At 39.3% G+C, this 23,834-nt stretch overlaps 1 protein-coding gene across 2 annotated transcripts in view; it reads left to right on the top strand.

Annotated features, from left to right (window-relative positions):
* Positions 1-201: 201 nt before the first annotated feature.
* LOC126236807 (transcription initiation protein SPT3 homolog) overlaps positions 202-23,834 on the top strand; it is a 116,925-nt gene continuing 93,292 nt past the window's right edge. The window contains exons 1-2 of one of the 2 annotated variants that reach the window (XM_049946398.1): positions 202-360; positions 7,689-7,907. In XM_049946398.1, the coding sequence (XP_049802355.1) occupies positions 306-360; positions 7,689-7,907 (274 nt within the window). In that variant the 5' untranslated portion in view covers positions 202-305. Of the gene's footprint in view, positions 361-1,784; positions 1,912-7,688; positions 7,908-23,834 lie in introns of those variants that run through there. The other variant, XM_049946399.1, reaches the window with a different exon arrangement.

Raw genomic sequence — 23,834 nt, 5'->3', positions numbered from 1 at the left:
ATTTCTCCATGAATTATTTGTACGCATTAATATGACAACCATTTCGTTAATTCAGTAGAGAATAATGAAAACCAAACATTATCCCTATGATGCGAGTGACTGTCTGGTTCCTGAACACTTGGAGCGCTGGTGTAACTCCAGCTGTCGAACGGTAAAAATCTCGCACCAGAGGGTGTAGTGAGGTGAGTCGTTACTGTGGTTTAGCTCTCGGGCTATTTATAAATATAAATAGGATGTTTGGGGTGTTTTGTAGTCTCTGGTCGATTGTGTTGTAGCGCGGTGAATTTGTTTATTAGTTAACGAAGATGAATGGTTCGTTGTCGAAGTTATGTGACGGCGAAGACCAGTCGTATATACAAGGTTGGTAGTGCGAATTTTATTTGAAGTTGCTGTATTGTCTTCTATATTCTACAACTATATAGACTGATGAAAACTCTTGGCTTTCGACAGTGTTTGGAAGTGACAGAGAAAGGATTCTGAGTGTTTGATCTGTCAACTGTGACGACTTTTGAGAAACTGTTTTCTTTTTATTACTAACGACAAGTTATTGTATATTTTTTTATTCCAGAAAATGTGTGCCCTTGATTTTTTCATGTAGAAATAAAATATTAGGTCTCATTGCTGTGGGCTGAAATAAAACAAATGCTGAGTTAAATCGGAAATTGTGCTATATATACACTGTGTACAAATGTAACTAGAAAGTTAGGGAACATTTAAAAACGCTTGGACATCAATTTTTGTGAAAACATTGTTACTTGGTTAAATTTTATAGGATTTCGTGAAGTAAAGTCAACACACGCGTAGATGTAATCCATTGAAAACTGTACTGAACTGCTTTTGTTCTTTTTGAGCTTACCAAAACTATTCTTTAACCCATTAACAGGAGTACATTGGAATCTGAAATGGTTTGTGATAGCTCGGCCCTCCCCTTCGACTTGTGGTTGTGATTGTAGTGTGGTCTGTACTGTAGCCAGAGATTTCTTTTAAGTAGGAAGGTGGTAGTTATTTCTGTTCAGGAATTCCACGGTGGTTTCGAGGGAGTCATTAAGGGGAAACATCGTTACTATTCACCACATATCTCCATGACAAAGATAGACGTAGGATAATATTAATCATTTTTTCTTCCAGTGTGGGATCCTTCCCCCCCACCCCCCTCACCGCCCCACCTACACCCAATCACCCTTGGAATATTTGTTGTCATGACAGACTGATCCCTCGCGTAATACGAGGTCTATCTAAAAGTAAGTGATAATTTCTTTGAGTTAACAAAGTGAAATAAATTTTGTGAAAACACATTGATCTGTAGTGAACATTCACGTCATCTTTATCGCACTTTTCATTAGAAAAACAAAGTTCAGAAACAACATATAGCAAAAAAGTTAAATCCCAAGTAATTTAATGAATTTTGTGTGTGCGCATTTACAGTGCTTGAGTACTGTGCTTGCCAGGTGTGTTTTTGAAATTTAGACTTCCTAAAACTTCATTTTAACACTTTTCTGGGCATTTTAAAACTGTGCATTCAACATTTGTTTTACATAGCTTCTAGTGCGGCAAAAGTTACCAGTACGGTGTACAGGCTCAAATCAAGTCTTGCTTATCTGACAAATCAAGTCTTGCTTATCTGACAAAAACTACAAAAAAGGGAATGGGATTTCACTATGTAACTTCGACTACAGGCTTCATAAGTGAACAAATTTAATGTGAAGCTATTGTTGTTGTTCCTGTCTGCTTAAAGAGGTGCATACAAGATGTATTTGTGTAACCTCACACACAATTATAATACCTCTTCCCCCTCCCCCCCCCCCCCTCCCTCCCAAGAAATTCATGTTTCTTATGTTTACATGTGGCCGAAGAGGAGTTGTCGCAGAACATGATTCCATAAGACAGCAGTGAATGAAAATATGCAAATGTGTTAGTTACCTGTTTTCTGTAACCCTAAACTTGATATTAGTCTTATGGTAAATGTAGGCAAACTATATGGTATTTGGGTGAAGAGGAATATTTGATAAGAGTAATCATCTTTGTTCACTAACATAATGTTAATGGCTGCTGTGACATCGCGTTTTGGTGCTTATATTCACCGTTTTCTTGTTGATAGAGGCATCAAATGTGAAAGGAAAAAGACCTACTTGTAGTGACAAATTGGTCTGTAGCCCATCCCAAAGTCTAGTGTAAGTGGGAAGGTGACAGTTTGGTTGTGAGTTGGTGAAGCCAATGAATGAGAAACTAAAAATACGTGGTTGTGGTGAAAGAACGATCTGTAGCTTAACCCATTTGGAAAAATTGCCACTAATATTACATTGTAGTCACCATGTTGTTCACAACATTTGTCATGTTTCCTAAGTCACTGGTCAAAGTCGGTGACTCATGTTGAATGTTGCTCTTTATCCAGTTTTTCAATTTAAAATTTTAATCACTATGCAGACCTAAGAACTTTGAACATCTGAGGCAGTACAATAGTGGATGAGCAATTATTTTTCAAAGTTTCAAGGGTAGCATATTCGTACAAAACCAGTCAGTAATTTCTGCAAAGTGTCATTAACTATTTTCTCTGACAGTTCTTTACTCGGTGCCATCTGCAAGCAGGACTAATTCTGTGTCTTGATTTGAATAAAATGGCAGGTTATTAACTTAAAAGTGAGAACAGCAGTGGGGCAATGACAAGTCCTGCAGGAATTCTGTTGTACTTTCTCCTCATCCAAATGGTGTAGCAGTTCTCTTTCTATTACTTGAACAGTCTAGGATAATTTTCTGCCTTTCTGTTTCTTAAATAAGAATGAAACAATGCATGTGCTGAATTATGTATTCCATAAAACGTTAACTTCTCTAATAGAGTATTTACGGCTGACACAGTCAAAAGCCTTTGATAGTTGCAGAAGATCCCAACTGTTGATAGTGCTTCATTTAAAGATTTTGTTATGGGCTCAGTTACTATATAAGTAGCTGGCTCAGTGGAGATGGCATTTTGGAATCCAAACTGTGATTGGCCAACCACCCCATATATACATATTTTTGAAAGTGATGTATGGAGTGAACTGGGTGGTAATAAATGACATCGTGTAGTCACCCTTCTTGTAGAGATGCCTAACAATGGCATATTTCAGTCTGTCTGGATAAACACACATACTTAATGATGATTTATGTAAGTGACTAAGAATATGTTGTAGTGTATGCCATGTTTTTTAGTGTCCCATTCCATGCGAACTTAGAATGAGGCCTCATCTTTATTTTAAGTAGGGGTGTGAGATTAATATTTGTTTCACTGAATTCCATATACTGGTTTGCTATTTCTTACTAACTATGTACATCAATTAAAAAAAAATTATTATTAAAAATTCTACTGCACATGAACTGTCTTTTACAATGCTCCTGTTCTCTTTAACAGCAAGGATATCATCTACGGCTTCTTTCACTGTCTGTTTCTTAACAGTATTTTATTTTATTGTCTGATCTGTCAATTTCAGACAAGACGTACATGTTCTGGGATTCTTTTAAAAATTTTCGGTATTACGGGAGTGTCAGATTCCATTTGTCCCATAATGTCATCAATATGGCGGAAATGGCTATTCTAAGCGTTCCAATGGTGTCACTACATACACACGGCAACAAACACAAAAATACGTATAAATAAGACAGTAACATCTCCTTCCAAAAATACAATCAAACTAACGGGACAACCGTCGGAAATTTGGTGTATTAGGGAGGGAACAAGCTAAACATAATAGTAAAAAAATAAAAAATCCCAAAGCACACAAAATGAAAAAATTACAGAATCTACAGGAATCGGACACTTCCATTGAACTATATAGGTCAACCGCAGCTGGCAGTACAAAACAAACACCTGCAGCAAAAACTATGATAATTGGAATCGGACGTTTCCCTTGACCACAGCTGATGATACCAAAGCACCAGTACCTACATATAAAACTATGAAAATTGCAATCAGTGATTTCCATTGACCTATATAGGTCAACCATAACTATTGACATGAAAAAACCACCACCTACATCTATGAAAAACAAAACCAAAACCACAACACCTGAAAAATTTAAAGGTCAAACATCCCTATGTAAATTAAAAAAAAAACATTCAGTACACAGTGAATACAGAAAATATTACAATTTGAGAAAAATAGACAAAAAAGAAAATTGCTTACCACCAACAAATGTCGGCACTGCAAGGTATTATCCAACATCTATTTACCACAAAGTTTACCTTGTATTAAAATATAACAACATTAAGGGTACTACTATCTTGAGCAAATTGGATTGGGAAATTTGTCACTGATGCCATGTTCTTAAACATGGCTAATGGCACCTCTAGATCACTTTTTCTGCTGTATTCAGTCTAGAAGTTGATCATGGGATCAGGTCCTGCTTGGACTATGGATTTTCACTCTTTGTTATAACCAGCCGTCATCTCTCAATGATATGAGAAGTAAACAGAAATGACATGTGGTTTGGATTTCACATTAAACTGTAGGTTACTTTTCCCTCGTTGGATAATGTACGTAGTTTAGGGAAATGTAAGTCACCAAAATGTCATTCAATTGAAAAACTTTCACCAGGCAAATGAGCCTTACAAAGTTGTTATATACCAGCTGAGAAACCCAACTTTGCCTAGAAATTCGTAGCTGTGCCTGGACTTCATTGTGTGAATTTTGTTTTCTTTGTGTACAATGTATGAAGTAGTATGATTGTGGCATAAATGAAGAGCTTGTTTGCCTCACAAACGCAGGAGAGTCATGTATACCTGGCCATGTGAAAAGCAACTGACAACAAGGACGACACCTGCAATGCTCAGTTCTGACTTTATGATTTGTTTATGGTCATGCCATAATGTAAGCTCACCGGGCATTGTACATGTTTAAAGTGAAATAATAAATTGTTAGGAATAAGCTGGATTTGGGGTATAAAAACTCTCACCTGCGCCACATGCCATCAAAATTGTTACTTCTATGACATTAGATTGAAGAGAAACAACTTTAAGCCTTCGTGAGTGAAGAGTTCTGAGGAGCGAAATAATGCATGACATTATCATCCAGAGATGTGTATGCCTTGCTTTAGGAAAGAGTTCACAAAGCTGGATGTTCTCGAGCTGCAGCAAGTCTCGCCTCAGAATCTTCACCAGAATTGCAAGACTGCATGGTCCTCAGTATTTAACCAGTCTGATGTATTCAGAAAGACTTAGCCAATTTTTAAAATTATTAATCAAAACAAAATTTAAAAAAATACGTGTAGGCTTATCAAAAAGCAGACTCTCAAAATGAAATCAGTAAATCTGTATATCATAACCATGTAAATTTGATGTTAATTTATATTCGCAAAGTTGAGATTGCTGCACATAATTCTCTCACTGGTGCAAACTTCTGAAAATATGTTTGTCACTGAGGGAAGAGAAAACTTGCTACTGTATTTGTTCTTTGGTGTACTGTGAAACTAACAGTGCTGTCTGTTGGGTCTTTGGTGTACTACGCTGTGATGATTTAAATGTGAGAACTACTAACCTGAGCAGACATTTTAGATAAAGCTTTAATTTAGAACTTTTTTTTTGTTCTGTTTTGTAAAGCCTACGTGTTACCACAAGCTACACTCAAGTTACCTGTGAAAACCCCATAGTAGTTGTGGAGATCAGTGAGTTCAGAGACACACAACATTTTTACATTTTTATTATTAGTATTTATTATTATTCAAGAAATTTACAGCAAAATCACCACACATTAATAATCCCTTCTTTTTCAGTGACAGCACAATAAACCATCAAAGTTTCATGTTACCATTTTCAGTGTAGACATGCATACAATTGCAACATTCCCAATACTAACTCACACACACATTCTTCCATATCCTTATGTATGCAGAATTTAGATGCTTCTACATTTTTGTATTTCTGTTCTACTTCCTCTTCTCCCCCCCCCCCCCCCCCCCCACACACACACACACTCTCTCTCTCTCTCTCTCTCTCTCTCTCTCTCTCTCTCTCTCTCTCTCTCTTCCTAAAATTTGACACTTCTGCTTTTTCCATTTTGTATTTACATGAATGTGCAGCTAACCCATAATCGCTTGTATTAAGATTTTCTATCTCTGAGGTTGCAAGGCATTCAAAGAGAGAAATGACATTAATTTCTTTCCTACTGCTAAGATCAAGCAAACAAATTAACAAATCATTTACTTTATTTTAATGCACTCTCTTATACAAATTAATCCTGCAAGATAAATAACAGAAAACCAGTACTATACAATGGACAAGTCTCAGTGTTTTGGTGCACATTATGTTTGAATATCACATACTGTTTAGTAGTGATAGAAAACAGCAGTAAGCCTTCTTCGGGTCGACCGAAGTGTTCGATGTTTTTGGTTTAGTTTGCGTGTGTGGAGTGTTTGTAGGTGGTATATTGTTGCGGTCGGTGGTTTTCTCTGGTGGTGTGTTTATGGGTAGCGTGTTACGTGGCGTATGGGGTTCGTTTGCGTGATAGCATTGCACGTGTGTGGTATCGGGACTGTGTTTTCAGCGGAATATTTTTCAGTGAGTTAACGATTTTAGTTTTGTTATATCGACGTTATTGTAATTTTTTTTTTCTGTTCATCGTGTGTGACTTTTGATAAAATGCTGTTTTTATGTCTTTGGTAGGTATGGATATGACTGACAGAGTCAACAGTTTTCGGTTGTCGGCGATGATGGGGGACAGTGCGTTGTCTCTAATAAAATTTCTTCAACTATTCGGATTTTTGGATGAAGCCGTGAAGTGAAGTGTTCAGTATGTCGTGAAGAAATGAGGCTTGCTTAAAGTTCCGGCGTCTCGGACCAGGGACGGCTGTATGTGGAGATGTCGTAAGGATAACAGATCAAAGGAAGTGTTAGATTCCAATTTTGTTAGTTTGTTGTGTTTTTTGATGTAGTGATGATTGTGGACGTGGTTGTAGTCTTGGGTTTTATGATTTTGTATCAGTAGTTTCTGTTAACCTATATAGGTCGAGGGAAGTGTTAGATTCCAATGTGTGGTTGTGGCTGTGGGTTTTCCGGTATCGGGAGTTGCTGTTAAGCTATATAGGTCAAGGGAAACGTTCAGTTCCAATTTGTGGGATTGGGAGCTGCTGTTGAGCTATAGGTCAAGGGAAGGGTCAGATTCCAGAGGATATTGTGTTTAGTGGAATTTGGGGAGTTTTGTGTTGTCTGTTTTTTTCGTCGTTTTCTGTGGTTTGGTATGGTGGTGTGTGTCTAAATTTGTCTATATTTACTTTGTCCCCACCCAAAAACCCTTAATTTCCAACGCTTGTCCAGTTAGTTTCATTAGGTTTTTTGTGGAACGTGTGTGTGTGTGTGTGTGTGTGTGTGTGTGTTGGTTTGTCAATGTATTTTCGTGTTTGTGGTCATGTTTACGTGATGACATCATAGGCGCCATATTGGAGTCGTCGTGTATGGTCGTTTCCGCCATATTTGTGATGTCATGGGTCAAAGCAGACGGGTGGAATTGGACGCTTTTGTATTTCCCCTTCTTCTTTAAAACAAAACTCAACAGATTATATTTATGACACTGTGCGTGGCAGTTACACGTTTCAACCATTTTAACAATGTGGAAAGATAAATTGAAATTCACCTATTATGAATAGCAGTATTAAATCATATATTTTAAAAATAAAATGGCCATTAAAGTATTCAAGTAGTAATTGAAATTATTTATTTTGCAGCTTTACAAAAGATGATGCACGCTGATGGCGATAGTCCAAGACCTCTTGAATGCTCTGCAGCTCACATAGAAAAAGTATTGTACCAGCAAATGAAGTCCCTCTTAAATCAAGCAAATGAAGTTGCTAAAATGAGAGGAGCAAAATCAATTGAAGCAATTGATTTTCTTTTCTTAATGCGAAAGAATAGAGTGAAAGTCCGTCGATTACTTGATTATTTTGGTAAGTATATTCATATATTTATTGCAAATTGTCATTTCTCATATAATCTATGTATTAAAAAGTTAGACCGAATTGCAATATCTGCCTCCCTTTCTCTTCACAATTCGCAGGCCCACCATATGTTGGATAAGAGTACAATTTCGAACGATTGTAGCAAATGCTCTCATCGTTATGAAAAGAGCTGCAACCAGAAGAACCCATCTGACCCACTGCAACTGGATGGGTATGTTGCTCACCCTTGACTTTGCCAATGATAAGGTTTTCATGATTCACTGTGCACTTGGGGATGGCAGATGGGGCTGTCGGGTTGTGCCCATCAATTGATATAACAAGGTTCCAAATGACGCTGATGACCAGTGTATCAGCGGGTAGCATTACTAGATCATCACCTGAATGTACTCTGTGGGGCCACTGGAGCCTGAAGGTCCTATTTTTGTATTATGTGCCACACCAGTCGCACAGATACCACTAGTGCTTATTGTTGACAGCAGAGGATCCAAGAAGGCATGCATGTGTGGGTTTTAGGATCTGGATGTGTGACAAGCATCAAAAGCAGCCACTAACTCTTTGTCCTCTTTCTAAATATTTATTGAGTGAGGAAAGTGCTGGTCAAATTTACAAACATGTCGTGCCATACTCAAGGTTCCTGAATGAGTGTTTAGTAAGTTTTTACACAATTTGCATTGAGACACCTACTGATTTATTTGAAGCTGCCTCATACACAACTTTTCCCTGCTGAACTTGTGCTCGTATTTCATGACTTAGTATATATTTTCCAATTCTTAGTTTCTTCTCAGTATCCTTAAAGTTTGGTTTCTTCATTTTTCTGCTCTTACCATTATGATAAATGAGCTGCAGAGAAAATTGTTACGCAGACATATAGCTGACTAGTCACATAAATTGACAGTGCAACCTGTTGTCAGGTGCAGCAGGCTGAATGGATCCCATGAAGCTTGTCAGACTAGCAGGAACCTAGATCTCATGAAGCTTGCCAGACTAGCAGAAACCCAAGTTGGCCTGCTTTAACCACTGTGCTTCAGTACATATATACTTGTGTGTCTCCATTGCAGCAGGTTGAGCGGCTTTAGTGGTTGAGGCAGAGATAGGAGCAGGCAGGCTGGAAAGAAAACTTGTACACCTGATTTCAACAGGACAAAGCTTGTTATCATAATGCAGCAACCTCCCATGCACGCATTGCAGCTTTGGACACTCTGCCATGGGCAGCTGCTTCACCCAGTCTCTGCCCGATCGATAGTGTGTGGGGTGCCATTAAGCATTTCATCGGGACTCCACTTCCACCCTCTGATACATGAGAAATGTGCATCCAGGTGCAAGCAGCATGGGATGCAGTATCATAGGACTACATCCAAGACCTGTAGAACTCCATGCTGTGATGTCTGGACACTTGTATTCACAGCCACGGGGGCTCTGACACCATAGTAACATGTACATTTTGTGGCCGTGTAGCGCAATAAATGTTAATCTTTCAGAGGTGAAAGTGTAATCATTCTGTATGAGTGATACTATCTACCTGCTTGCATCACAATCTGCCTTGTCCTTCTGAGTTCAGCTCTTATTCTGACGATCAGTGTACTTTGATCCTATGGGTTGGAATGTCACACAGTGCAGTTTTCACACTGGGTCAATTCGACAAAGTGGTGTTCCTCTTTTGGATGTTGAGCATCTGTTCATATACCTATTCCATGGACATTCTACCTCCAATTATAGCAGAAACAATGAAGTTTCAATCTTGGCGAGGATCACAAGCTGCCATCAAATTCTTAGCATCAAACATCTGTTGTGTAAGGTCTCTGTGCCGACTGCCATGAGCCCTCATTATAGCAGAGCCAGACATGAAAAAATACAATTTTGGGGAAAGGAACCATTTTCAGTGTGATTTGGTTTACTTCTTTATTCAGGGATCCTCCCACAATGATACAAGATTTAAAAAATCTTGAGTTCTTGGTGCTCTGCAGCTTGAAGATATTCATTAAGGGACTTCTTCCATGCAGCATGAACTCTGCTACAAATGTTTGTGTCAAAATTGGTTTTTGGGTTTATAACTTATCATCAGTGGCATTTTATGTACCTCTTCAGCACTGACATGCGTGTCAGTTAATACAACAGGATATGGAATCCATTCTTTCACGTAGTATACGGGTTGTTTTGTATGTTAATGCTGTCAGATGTTAGGCAGTGACAATTCTTGATTTCTTTTAACATAACTGTCATGTAGTGTAAACATGGAACTGGCAAATAAACATTTGTAATGCAGCTAATGTTGTATAGAAAATGTCCTTTAAGAGAGATAGGATTTGTCACCATAATACAATGAAAATAAATATCTCAGAATATACATATACATAGAATATGTAAGTAAGCTTGTATGAGGATATAACTGGTAGTCAGCCATGGCCTTGATGAAGGAACCATCCTGGCATTTGCATGAAACTGTTTAGGAAAAATTATTGAAAACTTAAATCAGGATGACAGGAAAGAGCAAACTCCATCCTCCCAGATATGATGTCATTGTTTTATCAACTGCACTGTCTCATTCAGTTGGTCTGTATTGGACAGTGTTCTTTTGATTTACACATACTTTTCTCCAGATAACTTATCATATGAAACCAAGTTTTGTATTTCATCATCACATACACTAAGGATTTTGTATTTCATTGTTGCATACACTAAGGCCACCCACTGGTGACTCGTGAACCATGAACATGGTGCTATGCCCCTTGCACTACCTTATATCTATTTGGAAAACTGCCTCTAGTCCCTTAAACATGCAACTATGTCTTCTGTAATAATCATGTCCTCGCCTCAATCTGTCTGAAGAAACTGAGTCAGTATCCCATCATACTGGGTGAGGTGTTGAACTTGCTGTATATCTCAGCACATAATTTTCTTGTAGAGTGTGACATTGTGATCATATATTGTAAAGTGTAGGGTGTTGCTCTGTCATTATCAACCACTACTCTGAGTCCTCTAAGTAATCTTTAATTGTGTAGTATGCATTACTTGTGAAAAATGTATTAGCAACCTTTTTGAGCATATGTGTTTATCTCCTTGGGCAGTTTATTATTCAATTTCATTCCCAGATAGAAAATGCTGTGTTGAATTTGTTATTTTTTATATGGTGTTTCATCAGTGACTAATGTTATCAGCAAAAATAACTTTTTCTCTGTGTCTTATCCTACTGGAAAAGTCACAGGTGAACAGACAGAATTTGGCCCAATACACTACCCAGATGGATGCCTGTGTTTGTGTGTTTCTTATCTGACAACTATTTTACTAAAATATTATTATCAGCAGGCATGTCAACTATATCTACCTTTTGTGCTCTGTTTCCCAGGTAAGACTGAAACCACTAATTTGCTGTTCCTCTTACACCTAGTGCTTGCTGGTTCAGTAATATTTTATAGTCAACAATGTCATAAGTCCTGGACATGTCTAAAAATATGCCTGTAACATCATCATTGTTATCAGGAATTTAAAGTACCACTCTGTTAACTTTATGACCAGATTTGCTTCACCCACTTTGGAAACCAAACTGTGCCTCATTAAAAACATTACACTTGAAACTTCCTGGCAGATTAAAACTGTGTGCCAGACCTCGACTCGAACTCGAGGTACTGGCAGAAGTAATGCTGTGAGGACGGGGCATGAGTCGTGCTTGGGTAGCTCAGTTGGCAGAGCACTTGCCCGCAATAGGCAAAGGTTGGGAGTTAGAGTCTCGGTCCGGCACACAGTTTTAATGTCAGGAAGTTTCATATAAGCACGCACTCAGCTGCAGAGTGAAAAATCTCATTCAGGATTACACTTACTTGCGTAACTCTTAGCATGTCTTTCATGAGTCATCCAGTTATTTTTTTAGAGTGCAGATAATAGTGAAACTTGCCTGTAGTTTTAAATACTGCCTGCATGACCTTTTTTTTCTGAGGGTATAACTTGTGCATGCTTTTAGAATTCTGAACTATATGAGCCATTTACTATGTTTGTTAATGGGCTTGTGTACTGTCTACACGTGCCTTCAGATCAGTGTCTGATTCTCATCTATACCTGCTGACTTCTTATTTTGTAATTTCTTCTTGACTTCGGGCCCTGTTGTGGGAAACATCATCACTGTGCCAGCTGTTTTGTAATTCATCATGAGTGCTACATGTTTTTAGGTAGATTTTGTTGCAACTTCTCATAAAATACCAGGCATTTATGAAATTTTCAAATTTCTGAGGATTTTCCATTACTCTGCACCAATCTTTGATTTGCATGTTGTTATACTTGTCTGTCTTTTTCCAGTTTCATGTTTTATGACACTCCATGCTACTTGGCTTTTATTTTCTGCATTACATATTATTTTGTAACTGAATGATTTTTTGCAACAAGCAGTACCCTCCTGTAGGCTACACTTTCTAAATCAGTGATAGTAATTTAGGAACTGTGGATTCATTTAGCGCTTTTATAAATAACTGACAAATTTGTCTGGGAGGTCCTCCCAATGCCTGCAGTTGTCCATCTGTTTTCCTTAGCTGCTACTGACGAAGTGGCAACTTTTGAGAATGTTTTTTGAAAAATTAATTTAAACTATTTGCAGAATTTAGAGAACTTGGTGTCTACATTCTTTTCCATTTACAGTTCCTTAAAGTTGTCAGTGCCCTAGAGAAGTCAAGCATTTTGCATTCTGATAAGATCTTTTTTGTAGGCCTGCAGTTTCCCCAGGTTTTACCAAGCCTGCTTTTAGCTTTAATATTTGATAGTAATCATAAGAAAGGCCAAGTTCTTTTATAAATACTTTACAGTTTTCCCTGCCGATGTCTGTAAAATTATGTGATCTAAGATTGATGCTGAATTTTTTGATGCCCTAGTGGCTGTATTTTCAATTTGTGCCATGCCAAAAGTGTTCAGAATATTTTTGAAGTTATTACTAATTTCAATCTCAACACTTTCATACCTCCATATATTATTATGTTCATTTTCGAGACTGAGGCTCTTTCCTGGACTTCAGTTAATTCAGTTAAGAAAGTGTCCACATTACCAATAGGTGAGTCCTCCTCTCACAGAATGAGCTTTCAGTTAGTGGCTGTCAATTCAAAATGTTTATCTACACGAATTGTGATCAGATCATCCCTAACTTTAAAATGTGTGCCACCTCATGATATAAATACATGATCCCACGCCCTTTAAGGCAGTTCGACAGTAGCAACTTTCACATTCATAGGATAACAGCACTATATACTGTATTTCATTAGATTAGATTAATTATTCATTCCATAGACCCACAAAAGAGAGGATCCTCCTGGGTGTGGGACATATCAGATAAACACATTACAAAAATTAAATTAGAAAAACTTGAGTTTCATTAATTTTAATGATCCTCAATCAATAAACAGTAAAATTATGTACATGAATTACAGTTAAACTTCTAATATTTACAGGTTTAATACTTACATCTGCTTTCATTAAATCCATCATTCGCACAGTAGCTAGTTACTTGGCTATTACAACCAAGTATTGTCAAAAATTAAAGTAAATTATTCATTTCAATGATCCTCAGTTAAGAACAGTAAATTATGTAAAAGATTTAAAATTAAACTTCCACTATTTACAGACTTAAGACTTAAATCTGCTTTCCATACATTGGTAGGTAGTTTACTTGGCTGTTGCAACCAAGTATTGACAAAAATTAAAGTATAATAAATTTTCATTAAAATGGTCTACTGCACTTGTTGACAAATTCATGGATGGAATAGGAGTTGTCCACCAAAAATTCTTTTAAATTATGTTTAAATTGTGTATTGCCTGTACACCAGTCCTCTATAATGCATACCACTGTGTTGTTCAGACTGTAATTCAGGTTGAAGCTGGTGTCCTTTATTTTTAAGAGACTGCCCATTTTGACAAAGATAAGGTAATTCTGAGCAAGTTTCTGTAGTGAACATTGTCTTTTGTATACAAGTTGAAGAAATTCCAAAATTGCCTCACACACATTCTAGGTAGCCAATTATCATGATTCATCTTTTTTTTAAAAAAAAAAAAAAACCTGGTACTGTGACAACAGGTTTTTGGCCACATGTGGCCCCACACCCACCTGCTTTACTCTCTCCACCAACTTCCCTTTTGCAGTCCTGTTGAGTTGAGGACCATGTCTAATGCGAGCCCATCTCCCAACGTTCCCCAGTGGTACCAGTGCAATGTGCACTTTGTCAGCAGTCTCCAGCTCTGCACTGGTTCACTGTTCAGCACTACAGAGACATGGCTGATCGTGCCACCAGAACAGGTCAAACATACTCACTTTGGTGCTACCGATTAGCGGAAACTATCTTACTCAGGTCACCACCTATGTTGTACTTCCTGTCCCTATCCGAGCTGTTCCCTGCCCCACTCACTATCACTATTTGATCATATTCTGTGAAATCCTTACACAAAGATCCTAAATCCTCACTCACCTGATCCAGGCCAGCATTTGGCTTGAAAATGTTGGTTACCTGATACTCTTCCTCTAGCTTGTCCTTTGAGGCCCTACACCTCTACCATGACTGCAACCCAGTGACCGTAATCTCACATTAGTGTTATTTACAGGTGTTGTGTAGGGATGGACAAGTATATTGAGAAGGTTCGGTGGACGACGAAATACTACTGTGGGAGAGGTGGGGAAGGATTTTGGACAGGACATTTCTCATTTCAGGGCATGACGAGAAGCAGTCGAAACCCTGGTGGAGAACGTAATTCAGTTGCTCTAGTCCTGGGTGGTATCGAGTTACAAGGGTAATGCTCCTCTGTAGCCGGACAGTGGAACTTCGGGATGTGGAGGAAGACTGGAAGGATAAGGAACAGGAGATTTGTTTTTGAACAAGATTGGAAGGATATTTATGGTGTGCGAAGGCTTCAGTGAGACTCTCGGTATATTTCAAGAGGAACCACTCATCACTATAGACGCAATAGCCACAAGTGGCTAGGCTGTATGGAAGGGACTTCTTGGTATGGAAAGGGTGGCAGCTGTTGAAGTGGAGGTATTGCTGGTGGTTAGTAGGTTTGATATGGACAGAGGTACTGATGTAGCCATCTTTGAGGTAGAAGTTAACATCTAGGAAAGTGGCTTGTTAGGTTGAGTAGGACCAGATGTAGCAATGGGGGAGAAGTTGTTGACGTTATGGAGGAATGTGGATACGTTGTTCTCACCCTCAATCCACACTGCAAAGATGTCATCAGTGAATCTGAACCAGTTTAGGGGCATAGGATTCTGGGTGTTTAGGAAGGATTCATCTAGATGGCTCATGAATAGGTTGGTGCCATGCGGGTGCCTATAGCTGTACCCTGGATTTGTTTGTAGCGAATGCCTTCAAAGGAGAAGTAATCATGGGTGAGGATATAGTTGGTCGTGGCGACTAGGAAGGATGTTGTTGGTTGGAATTCGTCGTGCACTGGGAAAGTTAGTGTTCAGTAACTGTAAGGCCATGGACATTAGGGATGTTACTGTAAAGGGAGGTGGCATCAGTAGTGACGAGCAGGGCACCGTGTGGTAAAGGGACAGGAATGGTGGAGAGGCGGTGGAGGAAATGGTTGATATCCTTTATACAGGAGGATAGGTTCTGTGTAATGGTTGAACGTGTTGGTTTATGAGAACAGAGATTCTCTTAGTGGGGAAGTTACAGAATAAAATTGAGGAAAATGTTAAAATCTCGCAAAATGTGAGCAAAAATGCATGTAATTGGCATACAGGATCAAAAAACCACAATCCTCTCCAATACTTTGTATAAAATCCGTCTAAGTGAAGGAAATTAAAAGTTGAATACAAAGTTTGTATGATAATTTGTGGTAATGAACTTCATCAGTTCATAATAAAATCACAAATGTGTAACAGTAAGGAAAAACTCATCAAAAAATTGAATTGTATTGAGCTGTTTTCCGACATGGTATGACTACAAATTATACCAACTTCCAGCATGGTGGTGTAACTAGGAAGCAACTTCTGTTAATCAATAGAACGAAAAACCAGTACAAGTTGCAAATATCTTATTTTTCACTCAATGACTAGTTTTGGGGCAAGACCCATTTTCAAACCAACACAACAAAGTCGAAAATGGCATTTCTGAAGATGTTGAAAAATGTGTAATGTACATTACAGTGCATACAGGTAACATTTTTCGATGTCTTCAGAAATGCCATTTTCGACTTTGTTGTGTTGATTTCAAAGAGAGTCTGGGCCTGAAACTAGTCATCAAATTAAAAATAAAATATTTGCAACTTGGACTGGCTTTTTCGTTCGACAAATTATATGTTCAGAACATATTTTTTTGAGAGACCATCCTTTGTGCTCACCCAGAAAAATGCAATAACTGATGAACATGTCGAATTAAACCAAAAACATCGCAGCAGCTAAGTGGTTAAACCATAAGCATAAATGCACACATCTGCTTAGTGCCATAGTTTGTAGCCATTGCTGTTATTGTTTAATGCTTTTCTTATGAGCCACACTTCACATGCTCACCACTGTTAGAGTAACATTTTAGGCTTGATGAAAGAGACAGAGATGTGAAAAAATGAATTTACTCACCCAGTTGATGTTAAGTTTATTGAAGTCAGGTGCTACAGTTTAGTTTCATGGCCTCTACCACTGCTGCCGATCTTTATGATCTACAGTGTATGGTGTGAGTGGTGCAAGGTATCTACACGAGTAGTGTATATAGTTATTGCATCTGTATCATGTCAGATTTGAACAAGAAAGTGTTTAAAATTTGCAATCGCAAAACCCTTGTTCTGTTTCCGTGTGACATCTCCATCATAGCACATTATCTGAACAAAAAGTATGTTTTCAGAACTTCAAAAAATGCTCTCAACCCTGCCTGCACTCCCACAGCTGAAGGGCCACTCTCTCTCACTTCCAGTAGGTGAGCTCATTTTACGTGTGTTAGTGTGGTGTGATGGCTGCGCTGGCTGTTGGGTAACTTAACAAGTCACCAGGCGATAAGAGTAAACTAGCCAGAAATGGGTGACTTTTCCTTGGTTATGACCAACTATATTCTGGGAGACACAGTGTCTGAATTTAAAAGGTTGATGATTGAGGTTGTTGCTGAATACAAGTACATCAGAAATACATGAAAAAAGATGAGACTGAGTTGTAAATAGCACAAGAGAAGGTGTTGGGTGAGGCCGGTTTGTCTCGTAATGGCTGGTCAAGAACACTTTGCGTCGACTATCTTGTTTTGCATTACCACTGCAACCTAGCAATAGTTGTATCATAAATGCGAGGTGAAGCTAAATGTTGCAAGTTGTGTTGGTTTGTGGATTACATCAGCGTTTCCTCTCTCACATCTCCCCTCTCCACAATGGCCTAAAATATCCCCTAAATTCTGCCACCATCTGTGGTGTGAACCATCTGTCTTTTGAGCCACTTATATCTTGATTGCTCACATCAAATGTCAGTAGGAAGAAAATGGGACGAAGTCAAGTGAGATGTTGAGTAAACTTAGAATCAAAGTAAACCTTACTAGGAAGAAATGTAAAATTTTTAGCACTGATCTTGATTTTTCACAGGGGCTATGAATTTATGGTGCAGAATCATGGAAAACGTAAAATTGGAGAATGTAAAATCGAAGTCCCACTGTATAGCCCACGTACATATAGGCAGCAGTTGCTGCACATTTCCTACTTCTACACCGTCTTGAGGCTTCACTCCCATCAATTCTGGCAACAGGAACCTATTACTGGCACACACAATGAATCTGTTTGACTGCATCCTCCTCCTGCTAGTCTTGTTACAACTGTTGGTTCCCAACCAACCCTCTGAACACTGTCATGCTTCATCCTCACTATCTCTCTCCTAGCTTCATCCATGTGATTCAGAAGGGTGCAGATCTTCCTTTCCTGCTCCTCTGTTATCTATTCCTGCTGCATATTTTGCAGTTACAGGAGGGGGCCTCAGGAACCTCCCCGAAGTCCCCCCCCCACTGCATTCCCCCATGGCAGCTTCCACAGCTTCCACTCATGCTAAAATAAAATTTTCATATCAAAGGGAAAAAAGTAATTTGTTAAATTAAAATAATATTTTGAGAAATGTTAGCTTTATTTCACTATGAACGAAGGTAAACTCCAACGATATGTTGAGTCTGCTACAAGTGGAACTCCATTACTGTCAATTGTATGAACATAAACACTATTGATTTGTGCAAATCCACATTCAGATGTCCTTGAAATCTGAGACACATGAGTACACTAGACGTCATTAAAGAGACAAAGTGATTCAGCCCACCATAATTTTGTTTCTCTCTCTCTCTTTTTTTTACAGCTTCAGTGTTTGAAAGCAGATATTGTGCTGCAGGGCTTCACTGTCAATACAGTGTGTTTCATCAGTATTTTCATTAAATGATGTTCTGACTACCTGGCATTGGCGCTAAAACTGTGACTGAAACCTGAAACAAATACTACTAATGCATATAACAAAATTGTAATGACACTTGTTAAATCTACATCATTGCGCAGCAGGCCACTTTGCACAATATGCCACAAGTATATAGTATCCATCAAACATGTACAGGGCTATTACAAATGATTGAAGCGATTTCATAAATTCACTGTAGCTCCATTCATTGACATATGGTCATGACACACTACAGATACGTAGAAAAATTCATAAAGTTTTGTTCGGCTGAAGCCGCACTTCAGGTTTCTGCCGCCAGAGTGCTCAAGAGCGCAGTGAGACAAAATGGCGACAGGAGCCGAGAAAGCGTATGTCGTGCTTGAAATGCGCTCACATCAGTCAGTCATAACAGTGCAACGACACTTCAGGACGAAGTTCAACAAAGATCCACCAACTGCTAACTCCATTCGGCGATGGTATGCACAGTTTAAAGCTTCTGGATGCCTCTGTAAGGGGAAATCAACGGGTCGGCCTACAGTGAGCGAAGAAACAGTTGAACACGTTCGGGCAAGTTTCACGCGTAGCCCGCGGAAGTCGACGAATAAAGCAAGCAGGGAGCTAAACGTACCACAGCCGACGGTTTGGAAAATCTTACGGAAAAGGCTAAAGCAGAAGCCTTACCGTTTAAAATTGCTACAAGCCCTGACACCCGATGACAAACTCAAACGCTTTGAATTTTCGGCGTGGTTGCAACAGCTCATGGAAGAGGATGCGTTCAGTGCGAAACTTGTTCTTAGTGATGAAGCAACATTTTTTCTTAATGGTGAAGTGAACAGACACAATGTGCGAATCTGGGCGGTAGAGAATCCTCACGCATTTGCTGTAGCAAATTCGCAATTCACAAAAAGTTAACGTGTTTTGTGCAATCTCGCGGTTTAAAGTTTACGGCCCGTTTTTCTTATGCGAAAAAAACGTTACAGGACACGTGTATCTGGACATGCTGGAAAATTGGCTCATGCCACAACTGGAGACCGACAGCGCCGACTTCATCTTTCAACAGGATGGTGCTCCACCGCACTTCCATCATGATGTTCGGCATTTCTTAAACAGGAGATTGGAAAACCGATGGATCGGTCGTGGTGGAGATCATGATCAGCAATTCATGTCGTGGCCTCCACGCTCTCCCGACTTAACCCCATGCGATTTCTTTCTGTGGGGTTATGTGAAAGATTCAGTGTTTAAACCTCCTCTACCAAGAAACGTGCCAGAACTGCGAGCTCGCATCAACGATGCTTTCGAACTCATTGATGGGGACATGCTGCGCTGAGTGCGGGAGGAACTTGATTATCGGCTTGATGTCTGCCGAATCACTAAAGGGGCACATATCGAACATTTGTGAATGCCTAAAAAACTTTTTGAATTTTTGTATGTGTGTGCAAAGCATTGTGAAAATATCTCAAATAATAAAGTTATTGTAGAGCTGTGAAATCACGTCAATCATTTGTAATAACCCTGTAGTTTGTCAGTACGGGATTAAGAAATTGCAAAAGCAGCCTAACGCAGAATATTTCTGTCAAATGAAATACAGTTATTGAAGCTCCAAATTCTACCAGTGGAACAGCAATTACTGATAGCAAATGGTCTTTAACTTCACTACGGATCCCACACTGATGAGCAATACTCAAGTATAGGTCGAACGAGTGTTTTGTAAGCCACCTCCTTTGTTGATGGACTACATTTTCTAAGGACTCTCCCAATGAATCTCAACCTAGTACCCGCCTTACCAACAATTAATTTTATATGATCATTCCACTTCAAATCGTTCCGCTCGCATACTCCCAGATATTTTACAGAAGTAACTGCTACCAGTGTTTGTTCTGCTATCATATAATCATACAATAAAGGATCCTTCTTTCCATGTTGATTCACAATAATGCCACTGTTTTATTACTTGCTTGAAGTGAAGGGTGTGGTAAAACTGAGTGTGTTGTAGCATAACCTCAGCCTAGGTCAGCTTCAAAGACTGACCAGTTGCGAGATCACTAAACTGACAAATGTGGTACAACAAGAAGCTCTTTTTAGAATGAGTGTAATGACAGATTGATCTGTAGCCCAGCTTGAGGTCTAGCGTTACGTGAAAGGTGGTAATTTGTTTTACTGGAGACAGCAAATGTGACATGACAAGAAACAATTTGTTATAACAATGTTTGTAGCGAAAGCCTGATTTCACATATATTATAACAAAGACATTTTCTCCCCTATTCTGTGGTAATATGAAATGAGATGCCCTTCTTTGAACTCTTCTGGTGTCCTCTGTCAGTCCTTTGTGTTAAGGATACTGTGCAGTGCAGCTGTGCTCCTGAAGAGATTGGACAAGCATAGTGCAGGCAGTCTCTGTAGTAGGTCTGTTTGTATCTGCAGAAGTGTACTGCCAACAAAATGCAGTCTTTGACTTGCCTTGCCTTCCCTTCCCCACATCATCTTCTGTGTGGTGGGTCCAGTATAAATTGTTTGTAATAGTAATCAGCCTTCCTGTGAACATGCTGTGCATTTTATCTTCATGTTGTTAGGATTTTACACTTGCTTTCTCGCTTTGTTATGAAACACCTTTTCCCACTGCTCTTTCATTGGCTACTTAACCAGTTGGCGATACGTTACTTTACATTCTTGTCATACCTCATATTGAGTGCTTCTGATATTGTTCATACTGATCCAGCTTCTTGTCCCTTCTGTGTCCCTTTAGCAGTTTAATAAATTATTCTAAACCAAACTTTTAGCCTTTCCTTCAAACTGCTGAGAACAGCACTTTAAAAGAATGTGTGGATCATGATTAATGTGTAATCAACTGATAAAATTAAAGATTTTTCTTAATTGCACACAAACATAGAAATGAAACACAACAATGAAATGATAACTAATCCTGAAACCATTGTGACCAATTTAAAAAAAGAAAATGTACAGGTGTAGCCAAAGAATTGGTTAAAAAATAACCCAAAAACAAAATGTCAACCAGTAGACCAGAAAATTTGCACATACTCGGAGTCAATATCCATTGGTACAGGCAGTAAAGATGATGTAAAAGCTCTCAGAGGGTTAAAAAATTATTATATAGTTGGCATTGACAATATTCCAACAGCAACTGTCATCAAGAAATGCGGACATACTATTTATGAACCACTGCCTCACCTCTGTGACTTTTCTTTCCTGGAGGTACGTTACAGAGTCTCTGAAAAATCTAAAAAATAATTCATGTTTTCAAAAAAAGGAGACAAGGAGACCTGAGTAATTATTGGTCTACCACAGTCTCATCCTATTTAACATAGTTTTAGACAAATACTTAGGGCATTAAAAAATGATTGTCAGTAAAATTTTTTTTGTGTTCATGGGAACCATGTGCTGAACAAACGAACACAGATTATGTTGTAGGTATTTCCTACTAGTGTCAATGCAATTTTGCCCTCATTGTGGCAGTTTCAATATTTGCAGGGTATTCCAGTGCCACTTATGGACAGCTGCATGAAATTTGTTATTGGTAGTGAACTTCTTACCCTGCATGACCTCTTTCATTGCATTGAATAGGGTGTAATAGCTAGGAACCAGATCCATTGAATGTGAAGGTGGCAGCATAGTAAACTCTAGTTCATGCAAGGTGGCAGTGGTCTGGTGACTGACATTAATTTTTGAGTAGGACCCTATGGCCCCATTTTCCGTGGTGGCATTGTTCAATGCATTGGCAGGGCTGGAACAGTGATGTGCAGTACTGGTCACTGTTGAGGATTGTGTTGGGAGGGAGCCACTCCACCAGCAATGTCCCTTCTTGATCCCAGAATACAGTTGCCATATGTTTCTCTGCAACCTCTTGGGACTAGGGCTCCCAGTATGCTTCCACTACATAGAATGGCGTTTCTTTTCTAGGGATCGTGGATGAACCATGACTCGTCAATGGTGACCAGGCACTCAAAGAACTCTGCTGAATCTGCAGTGTAGTGTTGCACCAACTGTTAGCTTATGTCCACATGCTTCTTTTTCTGGGTAGTGGTGAGGGAATGGAGCACCCATTGTGCACACACTGTCACCACTTTCAAATTGTCATGGATGATGGTATGGAGAGTTCCCCATGATAGATGTGTTGCCTTCTTCAAATGTGATTCGCCTATGCCCTGTTATCAAAGTCATTGACATGCAGGGCATTGTTCGGTTTGTGTACAGTTGCTGGATGCCCAGGGGTCACTCCTTCCCTCCAGAGAAATCGCATTGCCCGTCATTGCCCAAGTTTGTCTGCTTATACATTGTCTTATCGATGTCCACCAGCATATTTGCAAGGTGGAACAAGGGCTGCTTCAGTATGCCACCTGTGGTAAGCTACACCACCACCTGGTGGCAGTAGACAGTAGTATAGTCTATCTTCATGTATATGTCTACATCCACAGCAGACTGAAAGATTTATAGGTGGAGAGACGGTCAGTATTGAATGAACTAAATAAAACTTCACAAACAGGCATAATCGAATGCGTTAATGCGGTTGTACGAGGTGCATCCAGAAAGTAAGTTCTGCTCGCCTCCAGAGGTGGCATGAGTAGTCAGATAGAAATGTGTATGCAGGAGTAAAGAGTAGGTATGTGGGAATAATTCAGTGTAGTTTGTCTTGTGACAGCAGTGTGGTTACCACAGAGTGCTAGGATAAAGTGGCTGTTCTGATATTGTCTCCCGCCAACTGCAAGGTTTGTTCTGTTATCTGAGTTTTGCGTTCTCAGAAGCAATCTCCAGCAGAAATCAATCGCCAGTTGCACCACATATGTGGACATGACATAATGAGCAACAATATGGTCAGATGATGGCGCAGACAATTTGCTGAAGGGTGAACCGATATTCATGACATCGACTGTTGTAGTCGATTGTCCCTGGTGACATGAGAATTGATGGAAAGTGTACGGCAAGCAGTTTTGCAGAACCAACACTTCACAATTTCAGAACTGTCATGTCAATTCGCCCAGATGTCTTGCTCGCTGTTGCACGAAATTCTCCCCCAGTGGCTTGGTTTTCACAGAGTGTGTGCAAGATGGGTGCCAAGGCAACTGATGGATGAACACAAATCAAATGTCTGGGTGCAACATTGACATTCCTACAGCGGTACGCAGATAAAGATGAGTTTCTTGACCATGGTCAGTGAGGAAGAAACATAGGTGTCACATGCCACGGTAGAAAGAAGGGAAAAAAACAACAATCAGTGTATTGGTGGAACAGTGGTTCACCTGTTAAGACTAAACTCGAGCAGTTAATCTCTGTCAGAATAATCATTTGCGCTATCCTCTGGCATCAATGTGGATCCTCCTGAACGAATTTTTACCACAGTGGGAGACCCTAAATGCTGATCAGTACTGTCGGACATTGAAAAATCTGATGAGGGCGATCCATAAGGAGAGAAGTGGGATGTTAATAAGAGGCATTACGCTTGCGCATGACAATGTGTTGATTCAGTTTGGGTGCGAGATCTTAGACCATTCCCTCTACAGCCCCAACCCGCCCCAAGTGACTTTCGTCTCTTCCATCTCGTGAAGCATTCTCTGGCA

The sequence above is a fragment of the Schistocerca nitens genome, chromosome 2 (assembly GCF_023898315.1).
Source record: "Schistocerca nitens isolate TAMUIC-IGC-003100 chromosome 2, iqSchNite1.1, whole genome shotgun sequence".
Classification (NCBI taxonomy): domain Eukaryota; kingdom Metazoa; phylum Arthropoda; class Insecta; order Orthoptera; family Acrididae; genus Schistocerca; species Schistocerca nitens.
Note: the sequence above shows the minus strand (reverse complement) of the source record. Positions and strands in the feature narration are given on the sequence as shown.